Source organism: Rhododendron vialii, chromosome 12a (assembly GCF_030253575.1).
Source record: "Rhododendron vialii isolate Sample 1 chromosome 12a, ASM3025357v1".
Lineage (NCBI taxonomy): Eukaryota > Viridiplantae > Streptophyta > Magnoliopsida > Ericales > Ericaceae > Rhododendron > Rhododendron vialii.
Window position 1 is genome coordinate 27,662,795 of NC_080568.1, and position 20,878 is coordinate 27,683,672.

The window sequence follows — 20,878 nt, forward strand, 5'->3', positions numbered from 1 at the left end:
CATTGGACTGATTTTTAAAAAGGTTCCAAATTTTATGATATTTTTGTCCATATTTATAACTCAAGCACATGATTTTAATTTCCCATGTGTGTCCCCTATCTAACAAGCCATATATCTGTTCCAAATAATTACTGCCCTTCCTTTTTCTCCAACCAAATTCAACTATAAAAACCCATAACCCCCCCTCCCTCCACATCCCATCTCACCAAGATCAAACCCCGGCCACCATGGTTTCCGACCGGAGCCAACCCTCAAAAAACGTGTGCGTGATCGGGGCAGGTCCCTCCGGATTGGTCGCCGCCCGGGAGCTGAGGAAAGAAGGCCACAATGTGGTGGTCTTTGAGCAAAGCCATGATGTTGGAGGGCAATGGCTGTATGACCCCAACGTGGAGGTTGAGGATCCCTTGGGAAGGGAAACTTCCCTTAGCGTGCATAGCAGTATTTATGCCTCGTTGAGGCTGACATCCCCAAGGGAGATAATGGGTTTCACTGATTTTCCATTTTTGGAGAAGAAAGGAAGGGACATGAGGAGATTTCCTGGCCATGGGGAACTCCTGATGTACCTTAGTGATTTTTGTGCCTTTTTCGGTTTGAGGGAGATGATAAGGTTCAATACCAAGGTTGAGTATGTGGGTATGTTGGATTATGGCGAATTTGGCAAGGATTTGAGATGGGTTGTGAGGAGTAAAGAGAAAAAGTGTGAGAAAATGGTGGAAGAGGTGTTTGATGCTGTGGTTGTCGCCACCGGTCATTATTCCAAGCCCAGGCTGCCTTCCATCAGAGGTATGCGAAAAACTACCCTGCAGTTTTCCAAATTCTGTCTTCTTGATTCATTCTCCGATACCCGTTTCGTTAACGGATTTCGAAAACTCGTTTTATGCAGTTTTCTTGGAAAAGGACCTGCTTTTCGAATAACATCGCGATATGTTTTCACGTACTTTAAAAACCTTTGTGCGCGCTCAAGAAAAGTATCTTGTTTTCAAAAGTAATTTCTTGAAAAGTGTTTTACAAAAACTGATTCCAAACGGAGTCAAAAAAGGGCAATACAAGTCACCTCACTCATGTGAAAACGTTCTTAAAAAAGTCATGTCATGTCCATCTACAGTAGTGCCTTTTTAGAGCAAGTTTACTAGCGCTGCTAAACAAGAGAAAAAGCTACTTTAGCTAATTAAGGAGAGAAATTTGCCCCTGCAGCAGAAGAGGTAAACTACAGGCTAGAATTCCTCCCGCTACAGTCGTTAGCTACTTTTACCTCACAACTGTTCACACTCAATCAATACTTTATCAATTTTTTTTCTTCTCCTGCTCAACCGTTTGGCTACAACTGGTTGGTGGAAAATGATAAAAATAAAAGGATAAAGGAAAAGATTGAAAAAAATGTATATTTAAATTGATGTTAGGTAAAATAGATAGTATTGGTGTAGTTGCGGAAGAAAAAGTTGATAGCTAAACTAGATTTGTGAAGTATTCACAAGGTAATTTACCTAAATACTGTTGTACTTGCTCTTATCATGTTAGTTTTAGGCATGTTGTTGAGCTATCTTTTCATTTAAAGGCATGGCTTGTGAGTTCCCACACTCTTCAGTAATGTGATTTTTGTGATGTGCTAATGGTTTCGTTTGTTTGTTGTTGAGGAATGGAAGCCTGGAAAAGGAAGCTGATGCATAGTCATGTTTACAGAGTTCCCGAGCCGTTTCGCAATGAGGTGAATTCCTAATACGCAGTACTTCTTTTCCGACTTTCAAACGAATTTATACGTGCAGGGTCTGAAACAGGTAGCTAGCTAGGTGGTCGTTGTGTACTTATCGATTCAGGAGACTCGAACTTTACATCTAGCTACACAGTCAAAGTGAAAAACATTTGTCTAGCTATCGCTCTTGGTCACGACCTCTCATAGTGATCTTGCGAAAGATGATTCGACCCATTTTAATTAATCGTTGTGAAATAAGTTAATGAACAAGTTGCTTGGGGATACGTCAAGAGCGATCGAGTCTCCTGCCATGTCGTATCCTCTAGATGAAGAGAAGTTAGCAGCCACGTTGGCTTGCAAGCAATCCAAAGAGCCTTGTGATGATCACGGTTTCTCTCAATTGCACAGGTGGTTGTGGTGGTTGGAAATTCATTGAGTGGGCAAGATATATCAATGGAGCTTGTGGATGTGGCAAAGGACATTTATCTTAGTGCCAAATCTACTGATGTTTCTGTGGGCTTGTCAAGAGTAATATCCAAGCATGAAAACCTGCACCTTTGTCCACAGGTATCACTACTCTGATCCCCACAAAATAATATTACTCCATCCGTCTCATTTTGTTTGTCCATTTTTTGACTTTTCATTGTCCCAAATTGTTTGTCCAATTTTAGATGACCAAGAGAGAAATTCTATAAAAATATTCTTTTACCCTTCTCTCTTTCTTAAATTGATGTGACAAGTACATTTTGAATTGAAAGGTATTTGTGGAAAATTTAGTTTTCAAAGTGTAATGATTGTGTCCCTTTAATAAATTGAATTTTTTAAATTGGACAAACAAATCGGAACGGAAGGAGTAACTTTGGTTCTCAACAAATTTGATTAACTCTGCTGCGTTAAGTTTGAAGGATATTAAATAATGCCCTTTGACCTTACAAATGGCAGATAGACTCCCTACAAGAGGATGGAAGGATTGTATTCGTAGATGGAACTTGGGTAATTGCAGACACCATCGTTTATTGCACTGGGTAAGACAACATATCCCAATTTAGCTTCAAAAGAACAAAATTAGCCCTACCCGGTCTTATCGGGTCTGGAACATCTGTCGATCACCATTTTATTCTATTAGCACGGGACAACAGATAAATCTTATGAAATCAAGAATTTGACCCGAAGACAAAGGTCGAAGGCCATAAATCTTCAACTCTAAAATCCGCACCTTTACGGTCTACTTCTAGTTGATAAATCTTGAGACACAATCATGCAACTGAGAGCACAATGATTATAAGTAACAGAGACTTCTATTTTTAGGGACACTACCCTAGATTAGAACTTTAGAAGGTCCCACACCTTGGTCCCAATTGATGATCTTGTGGACCCTTTTTCCAAATCATTTCTTGTGTGCAAACCTTGCATGAATTTGCACCCTTCTTGAAGTATAGAATAGTAGATCTTGATCATAAGAGGGAAATTGTATAATTCATTTACATATATCCAAATAAGTGGTTTCTTTAATGCAGGTATTCCTATTCATTCCCGTTTCTTGACACCAAAGGGATAGTGGTGGTGGATGATGACAGGGTGGGACCTCTGTATGAGCACACCTTCCCCCCATCTCTTGCACCTTCCCTCTCCTTTATAGGCATTCCCAGGAAGGTAATGATCTTGTATTTAAGGCCCGTTCTATTAAGGTTCTTATTTTTTAAATACTTATTTTTTGTTTTACGAGATAGATCATTCTTTCACAATGCATCACCTTTAATTTAAAAAATAAATACTTATTTTAATTGGTGGAACACACGATGGCCTGACATTTTGGGAATCCATGGCGAACTTTAAAGTTGGAGTCCCTTATGTACTTTTACAAACGAACCAAATTAAATCCTAGATCAATCTAAAATTAAAAAAAAAAATATAATAAGGTACTATTAAATTTTCGAAAATAGTGCTCATTACAAAAATGTAAAAGCATCACTTAAATATCATTTTTTTTATGGATTTATTCATATTGAGCTTATTTTTTTTATACCCTATAAAATTTGAGGGCACATAATTTTTGAAAATATTTTGGCGGCTCAAGGCACAAGCCTCACTTGCCTTCCCTCAGGGACGGGCCTGATTGTGCCACTCCCGTTTGTAGGCTTACACCTACACTCTATTTAAGCTGATATAATTTAAAAAAATAAAAATCTTCGCTCTTTTGTATCTTTATTGCTTAATTTACAAGACTGCAGCTCAATTATTAGCTGAAGTGAAATTTCGGAAAGTTTGGATTGACCTATCAATATATTAATTTCTTGGTACCTTTTTCCTCCCACAAGGGATAAGTATAATTCAAAAATTAGCCTACGAATGAAAGGGGAAAAGTGGAGTATTTTTGTGCAGGAGGAGAGTCTCATACGAAACCCTATTTTCCGTGTCTATTACCTATCAATCGGACCCGGGGATGCTGCCGAGCAACTCTCTGCTGAGCAAGTGCAGAGTGGCCGATCCAGCCGTTCATCTAGGCACAGACAGCTCGGATCGAATCTAAGCGCATACAAATCTAAATTGTCCATTGCTCGGTTAAGATTTGAGCAGTCGATTGCCAAGATGAGAGGCCGGCTCGGCCACTTTGCAGGGTGCTGCTTGGCAGCATCCCCCATCCCCAATCGGATGGACCCATTAATCTATACAACATTTTCTGATAACTTAAGTATTCGGGTCACCTTAAGCGCGCCTCGACTTGGCAAACATACAAGTGCTAACTAGCATGATTAGAATTTTAACTGATTTCTGCTGTTTGTTGTGTTGTTGATTAATGTGTAGCTCATAGGCTTCCCTTTCTTTGAGTCACAAGCAAAATGGATTGCTCAGCTGTTGTCTGGGAAAAGAGCATTGCCCTCATGGGATGAGATGATGAACTCCATCAAGGAGTTCTATCACTCGAGGGATGTTGCTGGAGTTCCAAAGCATAACACCCATGATATTGCCTGTTTTGAGGTAAAGAAATGCAATGCCTTAATTTGGAACCTCTCTCAAATAGCTAGCTAACGCCGTGTTTAGATCTTGAATTTATGACCAAACGAAACCAAAAATAGACAAACCGGAGAGAATCCAATTCCGTTTAAAAAAAGAGAGAGGCACTTTTTGATCTTCTATTCGTTCGAGATTCATTTCTAGTTCTTGTTTTGATTTTTCCTGCAGTACTGCGATAAGTATGGGGACAACGTTGGATTCCCACACTTGGAAGAATGGAGGAAAGAGCTCTGCTTATCAGCCCTGACAAATGCAGATGCCAATTTGGAAACGTACCGCGACTCGTACGACGATCACGAGTTGCTTCAAGTAGCCCACCAGAGCCCTCATTTCACCCAACTCGAAGTTGAATCCATCCCCATGTGATCCCCATCGGTTAAATTCAAAATAATATTCCAATCAAAAAAAGCAGCCCTTTGTTGAAGGAACAGGGCAAAATACAATGTAATTTGATGATTTGTTTGGTAATTAAGGCATTGTTTGTTTAGCACCAAGGAGAGGGAAGTACTTGTATTGCTTTAGGAAACAGATTTAAAGACCAATTGCGAAATTGCCTTCTGAAGCAAGAAAAGTACTTCATCCGGATTATTTACTTCACAGAAAAATATGTTTATGGAATAGGACCCTGTTTCAGCTACCAAGAAGAACTGGAATTTTGAATGTTGCTATGCTTTTAACAGGCATTTGGATCTTGTTCTTGACATATTTGATGTGGAAGAATCCTAGATCTCTCGTGTGATGGGATGCGAAACGGGACCCGTCACGGTTTCGTTTGATAGAGTCGTTTATTCTGTAGGACTTGACATGGTCATTGTTCATGTCAAAAATTAGGATGATCGGTCATCTGTATAAACTTATAAGAGATGGAAATGGTAAGAGTTTGAATCCACATTACTCTTGCAACAAACATGCTTCGTGCTAGAAAGGGAACTTTGAGTTGAAATTCAATATTTTATAAGTTTGAAATTTTTAAGTATCTTAATGACTTTAATTTCAATATTGAATCACCTAAAATAATGTTCTCTGCAGAAAAATCGGTCACAAAAAGTGCATGGATGATCACTACTTTTCCAGATGTGTTTGTGGTACCATATATTTTAATAGAGTTAGGTCACGTTCCACTAACTAAAATAAATACTACTTATTTTTTGAATTAAAGGTCATGTTCAAGCTTCATCAAAGGGTTAACATCTCTCGAAACCTTTCAAGTGCTATCAACTCCTTTTGAGGCCAGCTACAAAACTTTGTTGAATTTTGATTGGTCTCCCAAGATTAGTCGAGATGCATGTAAACTGACCCGATCACTTAAGTTATCCCCCCCAAAAAAAAAGGGGGTTAACATCCTCACCTGCCCTCACATTGTACTGATTTTAAAAGGTAGTACCAAAATAATTTTTGTCCATATACCCCAAACAGATGATTTATGTTTTCCATGTGTGTCCTCTATCTAACCAGCCATATCTGTTCCAAATAAAATACTAACCTTCCGTTTTCTTCAACCAAATTCAGCTATAAAAAACCATAAACCCCCTCCACATCTCATTTCACCACCATGGTTTCCGACCGGAACCAACCGTGGAAAAACGTGTGCGTGATCGGGGCAGGTCCCTCCGGATTGGTCGCCGCCCGGGAGCTAAGGAAAGAAGGCCACCATGTGGTGGTTTTTGAACAAAGTCATGATGTTGGAGGACAATGGCTATATGACCCCAATGTGGAGGGTGAGGATCCCTTAGGAAGGGAAACTGCCCTTAATGTGCATAGCAGTATTTATGCCTCGTTGAGGCTTACATCCCCAAGGGAAATAACGGGTTTCACTGATTTTCCATTCTTGGTGAAGAAAGGTAGGGACATGAGGAGATTCCCTGGCCATGGGGAACTTCTATTGTACCTTAGTGATTTTTGTGCCTTTTTTGGTTTAAGGGAGATGATAAGGTTCAATACCAAGGTGGAGTATGTGGGTATGTTGGATTATGGTGAGTGTGGCAAGGATTTGAGATGGGTTGTTAGGACTAGAGAGAGAGAGTGTGAGAAAATGGTGGAAGAGGTGTTTGATGCTGTGGTTGTGGCCACTGGCAACTTTTCCAAGCCTAGGTTGCCTTCCATCAGAGGTATGTGAAAAATTGCCCTTGAGTTCACAAAATCTGTTTTCCTGATTCGTTTTTCGAAACTTTTTGTTTTGGAACCGGGCAATTTTATAAAGGGACTAAGCCCAAAATAATTCAGGGACATGGCCCTGAAACTGGATACAAAAGAGCCTTAGCTACACAAAACAAGACTCGAATGAGTCCAGATTAGAAACAATCAACTCAGAGACAAAACCAAACAACCAACCAACTACAAAACAATAAAGGAAACCTATACACAAAAATGGAATTATGGAATCCCCAAATCCAGGCAGATGTTGAGGTTATCCACATTCCTCCAAGGGCTTGCACAAGCCTTGACTTCTTCCAAGATTTGGTGAGTAACTGAAACTTACCAAAGTCATGCCCAGTCCTTTGGAAACTTGTTTTTATGAGAACATCAAACTATGTTTTCACTTTCTAGAAGACCATTCTGCTCAAGAAACAAATAAAATGTGACTACGATGAGTTTTCATACTCAAAATAAGTTCTGGAAAAGTGTTTTACAGTACAAAACTGGTTCCGAAAACGTTCTTCTTCTTTTTTTCACGGTTCCGAAAACGTTCTTAAAGGTCATGTCATTGCTGGGAAAAATACAAGTAATCGGCAAATCCAGAGAACCATTCCATTATGTACAAACTGAATGATAGAGATTACATGTATTATATAAACTGTAAATGAGATGACGATACAAAATCGATACAGAAATGCGAACCGAAACCTGTGTTACTCATAGTATCTTTAAAACAGATTCGCCGCCTACCAAAGGGTGTTGAGGTTGATTTGGCATCTGTCTCCCATCCCAGAATTTATCCAGTCAGGATCACTACCCACAAAACACCACTGTGAGCATGGCGAACTGAACTTGCGTCTACCTCTCTCTCACACAAAGAACCAAGGTGGAAAACGTAGGGGAATTAAATCCATGTAACCGCTGGAATGAATTCTATGCCATAAATCTCACATCATTGGGGTATTAACCATCCGTAATCGCTAGACTTTAGAGGTGCCTCGTCGATGAACCAAAGTGGGTCTGTACGGTTGCCTCAGGAGATTCTCTAAATTTCCCAAATTCATTCACAAATTTTCCAACAGTCATCTCCAGACTATAGTTGAGCTTTTTTATGATGTTAGTTTTGGTATGTTGTTGAACTATCTTTATTCTTTTCATCTATACTTGTGACTTCTGAAATTCTTCACTAATGTGCTATGCTAATGGTTTCATTTTATTTTTTGTTGAGGAATTGAATCATGGAAAAGGAAACAGATGCATAGTCATGTTTACAGAGTTCCTGAGCCATTTCGCAATGAGGTGATTTCAAATGCATACTTTCTATGATTGCCAGAATTATGTGTTCCAAAAGTCAAGAAATCCTTACTAGACATACTTCTCCTACTTCTTGTATATTCTTGTATAGCGCGCCAGAAAGATCTCGCAAAGTGTACACCAGAAAACAAGAGCAAAATCAAATCAAACAATCGTGCCATCCATCTTCAAAATACGTACTTCTTTTCCAACTTCCAAACAAAGTTATACTTTACTTGCTGCATAAGACAGTTTATATACAACAGAGTCTGAAACAGGTAGCTAGTTGGTAGACAGTGTTCCAAAGTTTTGCTCTAGCTACGCAGTTGAAGTGAATATCACATGTCATCACTCCTTGTCACAACCTCTTCGATTGAACTTCAAGAAAATGGTTTGATCGCGTTTGAGTAGATCTTCAAATTAAACATTTACCCAAAAGAAGTTAATGTGCGTTAGCCATACAAGTTGCCTAGGGATACGTCAAGCAAGCAGGATGGTCACATTCGTTGGCCGAGGATTTCCTTTTTAAGAAACCTATTAGAGTCTCCTAGTCTCAATGCACTTTCAGTAACAAGATACTGTGAAAATCTGAAACCACATGGATCAGTAGTGTATATCATAGAGCTTGGAGTGCATTCAGACAAAGGAACAGAGAGACTTGGTAAAATAAGATGGTCTGCCCCTACAATTCCCTATCATGTAGATCATATGTTCGAATCCCACGGAGCCAAACATTCCAAACCTTGGGGCCACTGGAGGGTTTTCCCGGTCTTTAATTTCAGTGCCCCACAATTAGTTGAGTTGTACGCAACCTGGCCCAGATGTCTGGTTATTAAAAAAAAGAAGTTAGCAATGTTTGCTTAATCCAAAGAGGCTTATGATCATGTTTCCTAATTGCACAGGTGGTTGTGGTGGTTGGAAATTCTTTGAGTGGACAGGACATATCAATGGAGCTTGTGGATGTGGCAAAGGACATTTATCTCAGTGCCAAATCTAGTGATGTTTGTGAGGGCTTATCAAAAGCAATCTCCAAACATGAAAACTTGCACCTCTCTCCACAGGTATATATCGCTAGTCCTACAAAATATATCAAGTTATGAAGCATTTGATCACTAAAACTCAGCTGCATTAAGTTTGAAGAACATTGGAATTTCACCCTTGAAACTTGAAAAATTGCAGATAGACTCCCTACAAGAGGATGGAAGGGTTGAATTTGTAGATGGAACTTGGGTAATTGCGGACACCGTCATTTACTCCACCGGGTAAGGCAACATATGCAATTCAGCTTAAAAAAGACAAATCAAAATTAGCAACTATGTATTAAGTTTGTGAAATTGTTCTAGTTTGGTGTTTCATTGGTGTAGCCCTGGCTTGTTGTATTTCCCAAATCAATCAGCTCCAAATGGACCAAATCCAATGCTAGCAAGGACTCTTGGATTATGACTCTTGGGTTATCGGGTTTTGCTCATCTGTCTGTCACTGTCTTATTCTATTAGCACAGACCAATGGGGACAACTCAGGCCACTTCTAATCGCACCGTACGACTAAAATTTCAAAAACTATCGTTACAGTCGTGTTTTGAGCAAGGAAGACATAAGTTTGGGTTAGAAGGTTTCACATATAACAACCCGCCCCCAACTAGCCATGGACACCTTCGGCCTGAACCATGCGACCTCACATGATATATCTCAGATGCACCATGTAGCTAGTAGGTCTTTACTTATACATGTAAGAGCATATGTAGTAGCCTCTTTATATCACCCGGTAGGCTACTTTAGCGAGTGAAAACCAAAAAACACGCCTGCACCAGACTCGCTCAAGGCTCGTTACAATACCCAAGTGCTACAGTACCTCGCGACAAAGCACGAGGCACTATTCACTCATTTAGCAATAAAAAATAATATTTACGTAATGCGCCCGTCATCCAAAGGCTTTTATCCCTGCACAATACTTGCACCTATTACCACCGGTCCACCGCCCCATCAGTGATTCACAATCAAACCAACCAACAATTGAAGAAAAACTTGGTCCAAACCTTAATCGCTAAATCGATCTATCCCATACAGCGGCTGGTTCGGTTGCCAGCGAACACACGATGCTCGTCTTGAACGGCAGGTCAGTTATGGTGACGATCGGATCTCGGGCCTGTCCTCGTCGCCGTGTTTGGTTTGAACAGAGCAATTTAAAGAAGGGTTTTGTTTGGTGGGTAGAGAGTAAAGTGAGAGAGAGAGGCCTTTGGTTTGGGTGCTTCTTTTTTTTTAGAATAAAATATAATATTTTTAATGGGATAGTTTTAATGTAGAAAGTCTGATGCAGTATATATTTTAAAAATGGATAGCTAAAGTAATAAAGTGACTTTTTAGAGTGTAAATTGGTCCAAAATGTGGAGATGCTGATGCGGATACTCTAATATGTCATTTATATCCCGCCGATGTGGGACTTCACATCACACCTAGTTGCCCTTTCCACATTTTTTAACACCAAAAGGTTTCCTAATTGAATTCATGACAACTTACCCAATTGATCATCCTGTGGTCCCTTTTTCCAATCATTGTGGGAAAACTTGGGTAAATGTATACCCTCCTTCAAGTATAATAGATCTTGATCATATTTCATAAGAAGGAAATGTGGTTCATTATATATAGAGAAGTGTTCTTTTGTTTGGATGCAGGTATTCATATTCATTTCCATTTCTTGACACTAAAGGAATAGTGGTGGTGGATGATGATAGGGTGGGGCCTCTCTATGAGCATACCTTCCCCCCATCACTTGCTCCTTCTCTCTCCTTTGTAGGCATCCCTAGGAAGGTAATGCTCTTACACTTGCATTATATTCAGTTTTTTTTTTCTCTAAAAAATAATTATGTGCTTCTTTTTTAATACAAATGTAATTTTAAATGACATGACTACCCTCTAAAGTACAAGTATAAGAGAAACTTTTCCAAGTCTCTATTGCCCTTTCATTTATTAATTTTTGGTACATTTTTCTTCCAAAAAAGTTAATTATATTTCAAAAATTCGCATTTGAAACAGGGAAAAAGTAGAGTATTTTTGTGCAGAAGGGAAGTATGAAAATCAATTTCTCCTACAAAACCCCATTTTCCATGTCTGTTGCTTAACAATCTTTATGTATGGACATGGCTTGTTTCTCTCTGTATTCTGTTCCTCCTTTTCCTTGGCTGCTTGGTTGATTACTTCCCAACCTTTATAGCTTTTGGGTATTGAGTGGCATATGATTGTAGTGGAGATAGGGTGCCAACCTCGTTGGAATGCTATTTTCGTGTCATGATGCCAGTGTGCTCTTGTGCCTTTAATCTCTTGTAACATTACATTTGATTAATAAAATTTATCCTCTTTTCTGTCAAAAATAATCTTGACGGACCCATTAATCGATACATACAATTTGTCTGGGAACCTGAATAACGAATGTGACAAGAATTTAATTGGTTTTGTTTTGTTGTGTTCATTAATGTATAGCTCATAGGCTTCCCTTTCTTTGAGTCACAAGCAAAATGGATAGCTCAACTATTGTCTGGGAAAAGAGCATTGCCCTCATGGGATGAAATGATGAACTTCATCAAGGAGTTCTATCACTTACGGGATGTTGCTGGAGTTCCAAAGCATAAAACACATGATATTGCCAGTTTTGAGGTAAAGAAATCCCTTTGAAACCTCTCTCAAATAGCTAAAAGCATATTTGGTTCTTGCATTTATGACCGAACGAAACCGGAAGATAGACAGACTGGACCAAAAGGGACCGGAGAGAATCCAATTCCTTACAAAAAAAGAACACTTATCTTTGATTCATTCGAGATTGATTTCTAGCTCTTGTTTGTTTTTTCCTGCAGTACTGTGATAAGTATGCTGATAACAGTGGATTCCCACACTTGGAAGAATGGAGGAAAGTGCTATGTTTATCAGCCCTGAGAAGTGCAGATGCCAATTTGGAAACATACCGCGATTCCTACGATGATCTTGAGTTTCTTCAAGTAGCCCATCAGAGCCCTCATTTCACTCAACTTGAAGTTGATTCTATTCCTATGTGATACCCATCAGTTAAATTGAATAGATTTCAATCAAAACAGCAGCCCTTTGTTGAAAACAGGGAAAATACAGTTTAAATAAGCAGGAACTAAATGGAGAAGTAAAGTAGATTCATTAGACTACTATTGTAATCCGATTGAGCAATGCTAGGTACGCGACTTTAGAACACAACTGTATCCAGAGCCGTTCGATACATGTGGACCTGCACACATCGAATGGTTTCAGTTGTGTTTTAAAGTTGTGTTCCTGGACTTTTTCAATTCGATTTTGTTTTGGTAAGGGGTTGTTTGTTAGCATCAGGGTGAGGGAAGTACTTGTATTGCTTTCGGAAACAAATTTAAGGCAAATTATACAATTGCTTCTTTTTCAGAAGCAAGAAAAGTACTTCAAAAGAATGTTTGTGTATTTATAGAATCCATGTTTTCACCTACCAAGAAGAACTGGAATTCTCGAGTATTTTTGCTCTATTTTCAACAGGCATGTGGATCTTGTTCTTGCATATTCAAGTTGTATGTAAACATGTTTCGAATAGTTTTTCTCGTAGTTTTCCTTATTCATGAACAAATTCAAGATCCAAACACACCCCACGGAGAACTATATTTGCCTTTGTGTAAGGATTTTCCAAGTCATGACTCGATTTCTGTTCACCACGAGGAATCAGTGTTTTTGGACGAGGGGAAATACTAAATTATAAGGTGTCATGGCATCCTTTGCTTTTCTTTCTTGAACACCCTTGGGATGATATTCCTAGTGAATTCAATTGTTCGCGGGCTGTTTCTTGGACATTTATATGGTATGATGTACATAATACTAGAGGCGTAACACGAAACACATACTTAGAACTACGTGCTAGATCCACAACTGCAGAAAAAATATGGAGACAAAGCACACCATCCAAGGAACAAGCTACGACCCTTGCCTTTAAAGCACTATCAACGCAAACTGTTTGATTGAAGCAATCCCTAACCATTCCAATCCCTACCGTTCCAACAAAAATGTTTGTTCGTGGGATTCTGACGGTTGTGAATCGTAAGATAGACTAGACCTAAGATACATCGTCATAGGCTCATATATAGTACTTGTGCCTGATACATAGCAAATTTTCTGCTCAAGCTACAGGTGACAGGTTCAAGACTGAAAGAGAGAGCCAGCAAATGCACAAACAGTTGGGTAGAAAAGTTGTGGCTAGTTGTAGTTGGGGGAGGGTTTTGGGTTAACTGGGTACTTTTGAGCATTTTTGACAATCTTTGTTAGGGCAGCTTGGCCTAGATCAATGCCACAAACATCAGCTAATTGGACAAGATACAGCAAAACATCAGAGAGCTCTTCCTCTAAATGCTCCTTGTCACCAGGGCTCCAATTGGGTAATCCTCTTGCCACTTCTCCCTTCCACTGGAATATCTCTGACAGTTCCCCCACCTCTCCTACCTTCAAAAAAATTCAATCCCAAATATGATTCTATACAGAAGAAATCTATGTGAAATGAAGTGGCAAAATTTTATTTTTTTTTTTTTGTGGTGCTATTGCAATATTGAATCTTAAGTTGCGTGGCTACGCCGTAATCCAAGCCCTTTTATATGGCCATTTGGCACAAGCCTTTTTTGCTCTTCATGGGGGTCGAGCTAAAGACTTGTACTTGTAAAGCACTTACCTCCGTCCTTATAACTTGAGCTAACCTTTAGGCTAAGATGTGATACATTTGTGTTCGTCCTATAATTTCAACCTAAAGTACCCATAAGAATAGTCTAGGTGTTTTAAAAGTACCGCTATCATATCGTTATGGTTGGATAGAGGTCATGTTTAGTTGCAGTTTTCAAAATCAATTTTCGCGAAGTGCATTTTCACAAAATTATTTCTTGGAAGGAAAAATGCTTTCCACTAATCTTATTTGTCTTTTAGGAATTAAAAAAAAACCTTGTTTTCATGTTTCTCAAAAATGGGGTTCATTTCAGACACATTGTCAAGAGAACTAATTTCAGAAACCAATAACCAAATAATGTTGTGTCCTGAGCAAAACACATTAGAAAGATAACACAATTTGAAAGTCACTAGGAATGAAAGGCTTTCCTAATCACAACTTGGGACTTACAAGAGCCAAAAGGAGATTCCTAGGGGTGTGATGTTGTTCCCATTCCCTGACTCTAGCAAACTCTGCAAGCCTCTCTCTTAGTTCTTGAAGGGAAACACCCTTACTAGCTGCCTTTCTTGAACACCCATTAGGACTCTCCATTTCCTCTTCACTCTATTTATTGGATTTGATCTCAGCCCTTTGTCACTGATCCCCCTATTTTTAAAGGCAAAAATGAGAAGGATAGAGGGCCCCATTCAAAATAAATAGTACTAGTAACCCCATTCCGGTTTCTTAAAAAAGAAACTTTTAGAAAATGTACATAATTTTAAGCTCAAAAATCATGTGTTTATGCAAATAATTTTCCTACCAATATGGCAATATGGATTTTGTTTGATAGATCTCATTGAGATCTTTTAAACGGTGCAAAAAAAAATTAAAATATTATTTTTTATTTTCGTTATATTTGAGTTTGAAATTACCTTACTTTTTGAAAAGAGAAATGTTACGTGCAAAGAAAATGGGCAAAGAATTGACCCTTAAAGTGTACATGAACGGTTCAGATGCACTGCACAGTGAATCTGAGCCGTTCATGTACACTTTAAGGGTCAATTCTTTGTTCATTTTCTTTGTCCCTAGCACTCTTCTTTTGAAAAAGAAGGTTTAGAAAGAAAAAAGAACGGGGCTAACTCACTTTTGTTGTGGCAGAATTTGTTGTTTTGTTTTCAATATGCTAAGTTACAAAAGCGCCCTTGTTAGTGGACTATGATTGTATCTACCTTAAGCAACCGGAGAGCCTTGTTCAAGGAATTCGTGGGCTCTTTATTGGGGTTATTGATAATGATTTTTTAAAACTCATTGTGAATATCAATGGAGCGAAAATTGATATCGATCAGATATCGGTTATTATGCTTTCGAGATATATTTGTGTTGAAAAAATGAAGTTTGGGAGATTAAGTAGGCACTCATTTCTCACAGTACAACTATCTTTCGAAATATATTAATCGATATTCAATTAAATTAATTTTTGACATGATTATTGTTTTCAACGAGTTCTAAAAAGACATAGAGATTATTTAAAATACGTTGATTCAAAATCCGCTGATTAGTTGATGGAGGAGCAATTTTTCTTTGGAAAATGTATTCACGTGAGGAATGACAAAGCATGTTTCCATTTTCCCAAACATGACTTGAAATCACTTAATGCTATCGATTGGCCAATCACTATCGGTTGGCCACCTGGGACCTGTGGGTGCAGAAGTGCTACAAAGGGATAGTGCCATCTTTACAATCAATTGGACCAGATTTCAAAAAGTAAAAGTATCTCACTACCTTATAGAATATTTTTTGGAAACCTGAACCATAAAAAACACTCGTGGACGGCTTGGATTGCGCACTACAATCCTCTAGTGCATCCCTATAATACAAGGTCCCCAAGTCACCAATTTTTCCGGGCAAGGGTCATGTCCAGTTGGTTTTCAACTGGTCCAGTTTTGGACCGTTTGTGGGCCCTTATTGGGCTCACAACAAAAATCGGAACCGTTCACTTTCTAAAACTCGTCGAGAACATTAATCACGACAAAAATCAAGTTTATCGGATATCGTTTGATATAATTTCGAAATGCATTATGTTTGGAGGAAAAAAGTGTGCAACACTGGATTGCAACCCATTTGACACAATTATCGAAGATAAATGCATTTCGATATCCTTTCAAACGATATCCGACAAATCAGATTTTTGACGTGGTCAATGTTCTCGACGAGCTTTAAAAAGTGAACGGTTCCGATCATTGTTGTGGATCCGGAAAAGGCCCACAAACAGTCCAAAAATGTACCTAACTGGTTGGAACCTCAACTGGGCTGGACCCTTCTCCAATTTTCCTTCTTTTTTATTAGAAGAATCTCCGGGAAAATGACTGTCCAGGACGTGTTTTGATAATTAGAACCCGTCAATGACATTTTCAGCATTAACAAATATTTTCAACATATCCTTGACAGATATTAATTATCAAAACTTGTCCTTGGGCGTTATTTTTTTCCCAAGATCTCTAGATTTCCTTTTAGGCTATTTTGGGTTAAGATTTGCATCCCCGTCAGCTATTGAATCTTTTTGCAAACCTATCAATAAAGTTGTGTGCCTGTGGCATCTTTTTTGGCTTATGGAATGGGAATGGAAACATGGACAAAACTAGCATCATTGCTTGTGCGGCTAATGCGGTATGAATCCCGGATACTGCGCTTCTGATTTGGACGATTGTGTGGCATCTATTGCCGACGTTTCGACATCTAACTCGAACAAAATGTGTGAAGGTACGGGGGCGGAACAAGACGTTAGAGCTCAATGGAACGGATTCGGGCCGCTTTAGCGATCTCAACTCGTTGCGCTCTATAGTGCCTATTCAAGCTGTCTATCTCGGCAATCAATGATTCAGGTATATTTGTTAACTATTACCGGTAAAAGTGTTTCACCGAATCTGAAACATTGATCGCGGAAACGGACGGTTCGAATGGCGCACTACAGTCGCTACAGGGACCATGAATCCGGCCACTATGGGACGGGCTGAACATGCAAGACGCAATCAGTCTTGCCTAAACTTGTCTTAGTCATTTCTTGTTTCAAATTGAAATCTAGTTTGGGTTTGACAAACCTTATCACGTCGGTGTCATCACTCTTGATTCTAATGTTTATTCATCGACGTTAGGGAATGATCCAAATGATTAGTAATGCTAAAATAACATTGAACTAATGAAACAAATCATCAATGACAAAATGACACTATAACAAGCTAAAGATTGGTAATTGCATTGTCAAAATACCAAAAAATATTGGAGATAGAGCTCGAGTTTCGGTTCCTGTTGTCCCCAATATATTCGACATCATTATGCCACCTGAATATTCGAATTCGTGTCCACTGAAGAGGTATTTAACAGAAATGTTACACACACAGCAAAAGTGCACAGATTTTGTGCACAGATTTTTTGTGGGGTCCACTACGAGTCCCACACAAATAATTCAAGCCGTTCATGAAATGTAAAACATTTTTTCAAGGGCCTCCGCAAAAAATCAGCTTAATCCAACATCTATAAGTGCTCGATTCAATCATCTAACTTTTCATTATCTTGAAATTCGAATGAAAAGTTAAATAATTAAATCGAGCATCTATGAGTATCGGATTGAGCTGATTTTTCGCGGGGGATCTTGAAAAAATGTTTTATATTTAATGAACGGCTCGGATTATTTGTGTGGGACCTGTAGTGGGCCCTACAAAAAATCTATGCACAAAATCTGTATACTTTTGCTGTGTGTGTAGCATTGCTGGGTATTTAAAGCCATGACAAATCCACGAATAAACTAACCCTATAAGAGTTATCGACACCGTGAAGGTTTCAACCTTCAAATAGAAATGAGCAAAACCTCAAGTTTCATAACTTCACCACCAGATCAACCCAACTAATTTGGCTCAATAAAGCAACAAGTTATTTTGTCCTTAGCATTGAACAACTCAAGTCACCCATATACTTACTTTTAACAGAAATGATCATGTCTCGTGTGGAAAATAGAGCAAATTCTCTGTACCCAGTTTTGTCTGTACCAAGATTTTGTCTGTACCACGATCATGTGATCCAAGCAGACCACTGGCCACAGTTCAAAAAAAAACCACTGGCTCAGTACCTTGATTCTGATCCACAAGTCACCTTATATGACCCACAATACTTAAGCCCAAGGTACTAATAATAGACCACAAAATTTATTGGATTGGGGAATTCTGTAGTGCAAAGGCCCTGCAAGGCACCCTGTAGGGCGCAAACGGGCCATCGATCTTGACAATGAATGGTTGGATATAATCCGAGCTTTTACAAATTCTACCCGTCTATTGTTTCGATGAAAATCCGAGCTGTCTATTGTTGAAATGGACCACCGGATTGGCCGCACTACATGTGTATTATGGAAGGTGCATTACAGCACCCCCGGATCCAAATTCATTATATACTCCGAATCTTCCATATAGACTTTCGATATAGGACGGATCTACAGAAAGCATAAAAATGTTGGTGGGTAAAGTGAGATTCACACACAAACAGAAAAAATAAAAATAAAAAACTCTACTTTTGTTAGTCTCACGAAATTACATAAACACATCACACGTTTCTCACACTCCACTCTCTCACAATCACATACTCCACAACAGGGGTTGGGGAAACCCCCTTGGAAGGGTCCCTGTCTCTCACTCTGTCTGCTCTTTTTCTCTCTCTCTCTCTCAAAAATATTCCCACACATTATACCATACCTACACACAAACATTATAGTACAACACACACAAAACATTTATGAGTAGTTTTAGGACCACACCCATTTTACACACCTAAATGCACATCCACACATACAAGTGTGTGAGTTCCACACACACTAGACACTCTAGTGTGTGTATGAGTGTGCATTTGGGTGTGTAAAATGGGTGTAGTTGTAAAATTATTGAACATTTATACCTTGAACAATTCACTACCACATAGCTAAAGATCTGAAACCCCAACTCCGGTACCCAGACAACCCCATGTTCAGGGTTGGCCCACTCATCACGTGCTCCCATCTTCTTCTTTGGTTCTTTGTCTCCGCAGTTTATTTGTAGACTTTATTCCACATCATTTATCCAAGTCACCCGAATTTAGTTATTATATTCTAGAGGTCACTTTGCCTGTTGCTCATTAATTTTATGTTGGAACTCTTTAAAAAATCTAACATAGTATCAGAGTTGAGTCTTGAGTGGCTTCACCTCACGTGATCAAGTATCCGTTTGCCCGATTCAAATCTAGTGGTCTGAAAATACATCAGAACATCAGTACGGAATTGGGCAGAGAGGGTTTTGGTGGATGAGAATATGCAGTGCACCTCAGCCATTCAGTTCATAAGTGGTTCTGCTCCTACTTACATTTTGATATGCACAACCAGATACTGACATCTCCTTCCCCCACCTTTTTTCTGAAGCTAAAACACAAGGCCCTGTAAACTTTATTACACTTTTGCACTTTTTTCTGATGCTGAACATAAAGGCCCAAAACTAACACTTTATTTACTCCGTATTAGACTTATTAATGGATCGGATCCAATTCGAATTCGATCCAAAAAATTCAATCCGAATCCGATAACATTGATCAAATAATCCGAATCCGGTAATCCAAATACGGATCGAATTGAATTCGGATCAGATCAGATTAAATCCGTTATCAATCCGATCCGAACTTTATTTTTTTAAAATTTTTTATTTTTTTAAAAAAACTGTAAATTTTCTATTTTGAAAAATTATATATGTTTAAAAAGTTGTATTTTATTTATTTTTTTTTTTTGAAAAAAATATTTTTTTTCTGCTAAAATTTTGGGGAAATTGGTGTTTAGTGGCCCTTGGTGCAAATTATTCCCAAGTCATAGAGTGGTTTTTTGGAATTGCCCCTTCATGGGAAGGAAAACAATAATTTCCAAGACATGGTGTTGAAGACAAAAATACCCCTCTTGTCTTGAATTTAGAGGACAACTTAGATTCATACACGAGGCAATTTAGGTTCATACACAGGGCAACTTAGGTTCATACATGGAACAACTTAAGTTAAAAACGGTGCAACTTAGGGGGCAATCGTACCCCAAAAAAAACTTAGGGGGCAACTCAGTCACTAAATGAATTCCTCCAGGCCCACACCCAATAAACTTGAAATTCAAAATTGAAACCCAACCACCGTTGTCGACATTATTAGGGCGTAATTGGTTGGAAAACCCAAATGAAGATTGATCTGGGTCAGGAGAATGGTGATTTGTGGAGAGAGAAACCCTAATATGGGGGATGTGGGTTTCTTCTCGATCGCGGAAATCGTCGCCGGAGATGTGCAGGTTTGCCACCCTGGTTGAGAGGTGAAAATGGCGTCCATCAGGAGGGTGTTGGGGATGAAAGCAGTGGTGATTGATGAAGGTTGAGCCATTTATTTTAGGAATAATGGGGTTGTTGAGCTCGGGCGATGTGGTGGTGATCGGTGGCGACGGCAATGGTGGATGTGGTGGCTATGGTGGGCGGCGGTGATGGGTTGGGGGGTTGAGAAATAGACTAGCAGAGAGAGAGAGAGAGAGAGAGTAAAGTTAGAGAGAGAGGGAGGAAGGGTTGGCTAAGGGGCGTAATAGTCATTTAACATGGCCCTTCCCATGTATTCGGAATTATTCTTCCTCCATTTCATGTTTGGATGAATTCTACAAAAATCACTCCATGACTTGGGAATAATTTGCCTCAAGGGCCCCTAAACACCAATTTTCCCCTAAAAATTTTGAAGTAAAAAAGTTTTCAGATCGGATTCAGATCGAATTTGGTCCATCGACACGCTTACTCCGTATGCTTTGGTTTTGTTCATTTTGCGAAAAAGGATTCTGAACCCGTAAAAGAAACCGGGTGGACAGTCACTGGTTTTGAAATGGTTTTTGGCCATTTGTATGCCAAATTGTTCAGACCGGTCGATTCTCGAAAGTCGTGCCCTTTTATTTGATAAACTAGCTGTTTATTCTTTCAGAAATGCTACTGGTACAGCAAGCGCTGTATAGACATTGCGTACAATGCATTTTTGGGCCCATCTCAGATCCAACAAAGATAATCGGAACCG

General features: G+C 39.0%; 3 protein-coding genes across 4 annotated transcripts; 2 read left to right on the forward strand and 1 right to left on the reverse strand.

The window, feature by feature from the left end:
- Positions 1-5,594, forward strand: LOC131311462 (flavin-containing monooxygenase FMO GS-OX-like 9). Of its 2 annotated transcripts, none has more exons than XM_058338944.1 (7): positions 1-783; positions 1,644-1,705; positions 2,099-2,257; positions 2,633-2,715; positions 3,208-3,343; positions 4,496-4,669; positions 4,874-5,594. In XM_058338944.1, exons 1-7 carry the CDS (start codon positions 228-230, stop codon positions 5,069-5,071), a joined length of 1,368 nt encoding a protein of 455 aa, XP_058194927.1. In that variant the 5' UTR covers positions 1-227; the 3' UTR covers positions 5,072-5,594. The 2 variants fall into 2 exon arrangements, with proteins under 2 accessions (XP_058194927.1, XP_058194926.1); XM_058338943.1 differs by having other exon boundaries at positions 2-783; positions 1,635-1,705.
- A 539-nt stretch (positions 5,595-6,133) lies between these two features.
- LOC131311460 (flavin-containing monooxygenase FMO GS-OX-like 9) lies at positions 6,134-12,294 on the forward strand. Its single transcript, XM_058338942.1, has 7 exons — positions 6,134-6,813; positions 8,070-8,140; positions 9,037-9,195; positions 9,314-9,396; positions 10,806-10,941; positions 11,611-11,784; positions 11,982-12,294. Exons 1-7 carry the CDS (start codon positions 6,258-6,260, stop codon positions 12,177-12,179), a joined length of 1,377 nt encoding a protein of 458 aa, XP_058194925.1. The 5' UTR covers positions 6,134-6,257; the 3' UTR covers positions 12,180-12,294.
- A 798-nt stretch (positions 12,295-13,092) lies between these two features.
- LOC131311465 (uncharacterized) lies at positions 13,093-14,440 on the reverse strand. The gene is made up of 2 exons (XM_058338951.1): positions 14,267-14,440; positions 13,093-13,605 (listed from the first exon to the last, which is right to left on the reverse strand). The coding sequence occupies exons 1-2, from the start codon at positions 14,405-14,407 to the stop codon at positions 13,363-13,365; spliced, it is 384 nt and encodes a 127-aa protein (XP_058194934.1). The 5' UTR covers positions 14,408-14,440; the 3' UTR covers positions 13,093-13,362.
- Positions 14,441-20,878: the final 6,438 nt, after the last annotated feature.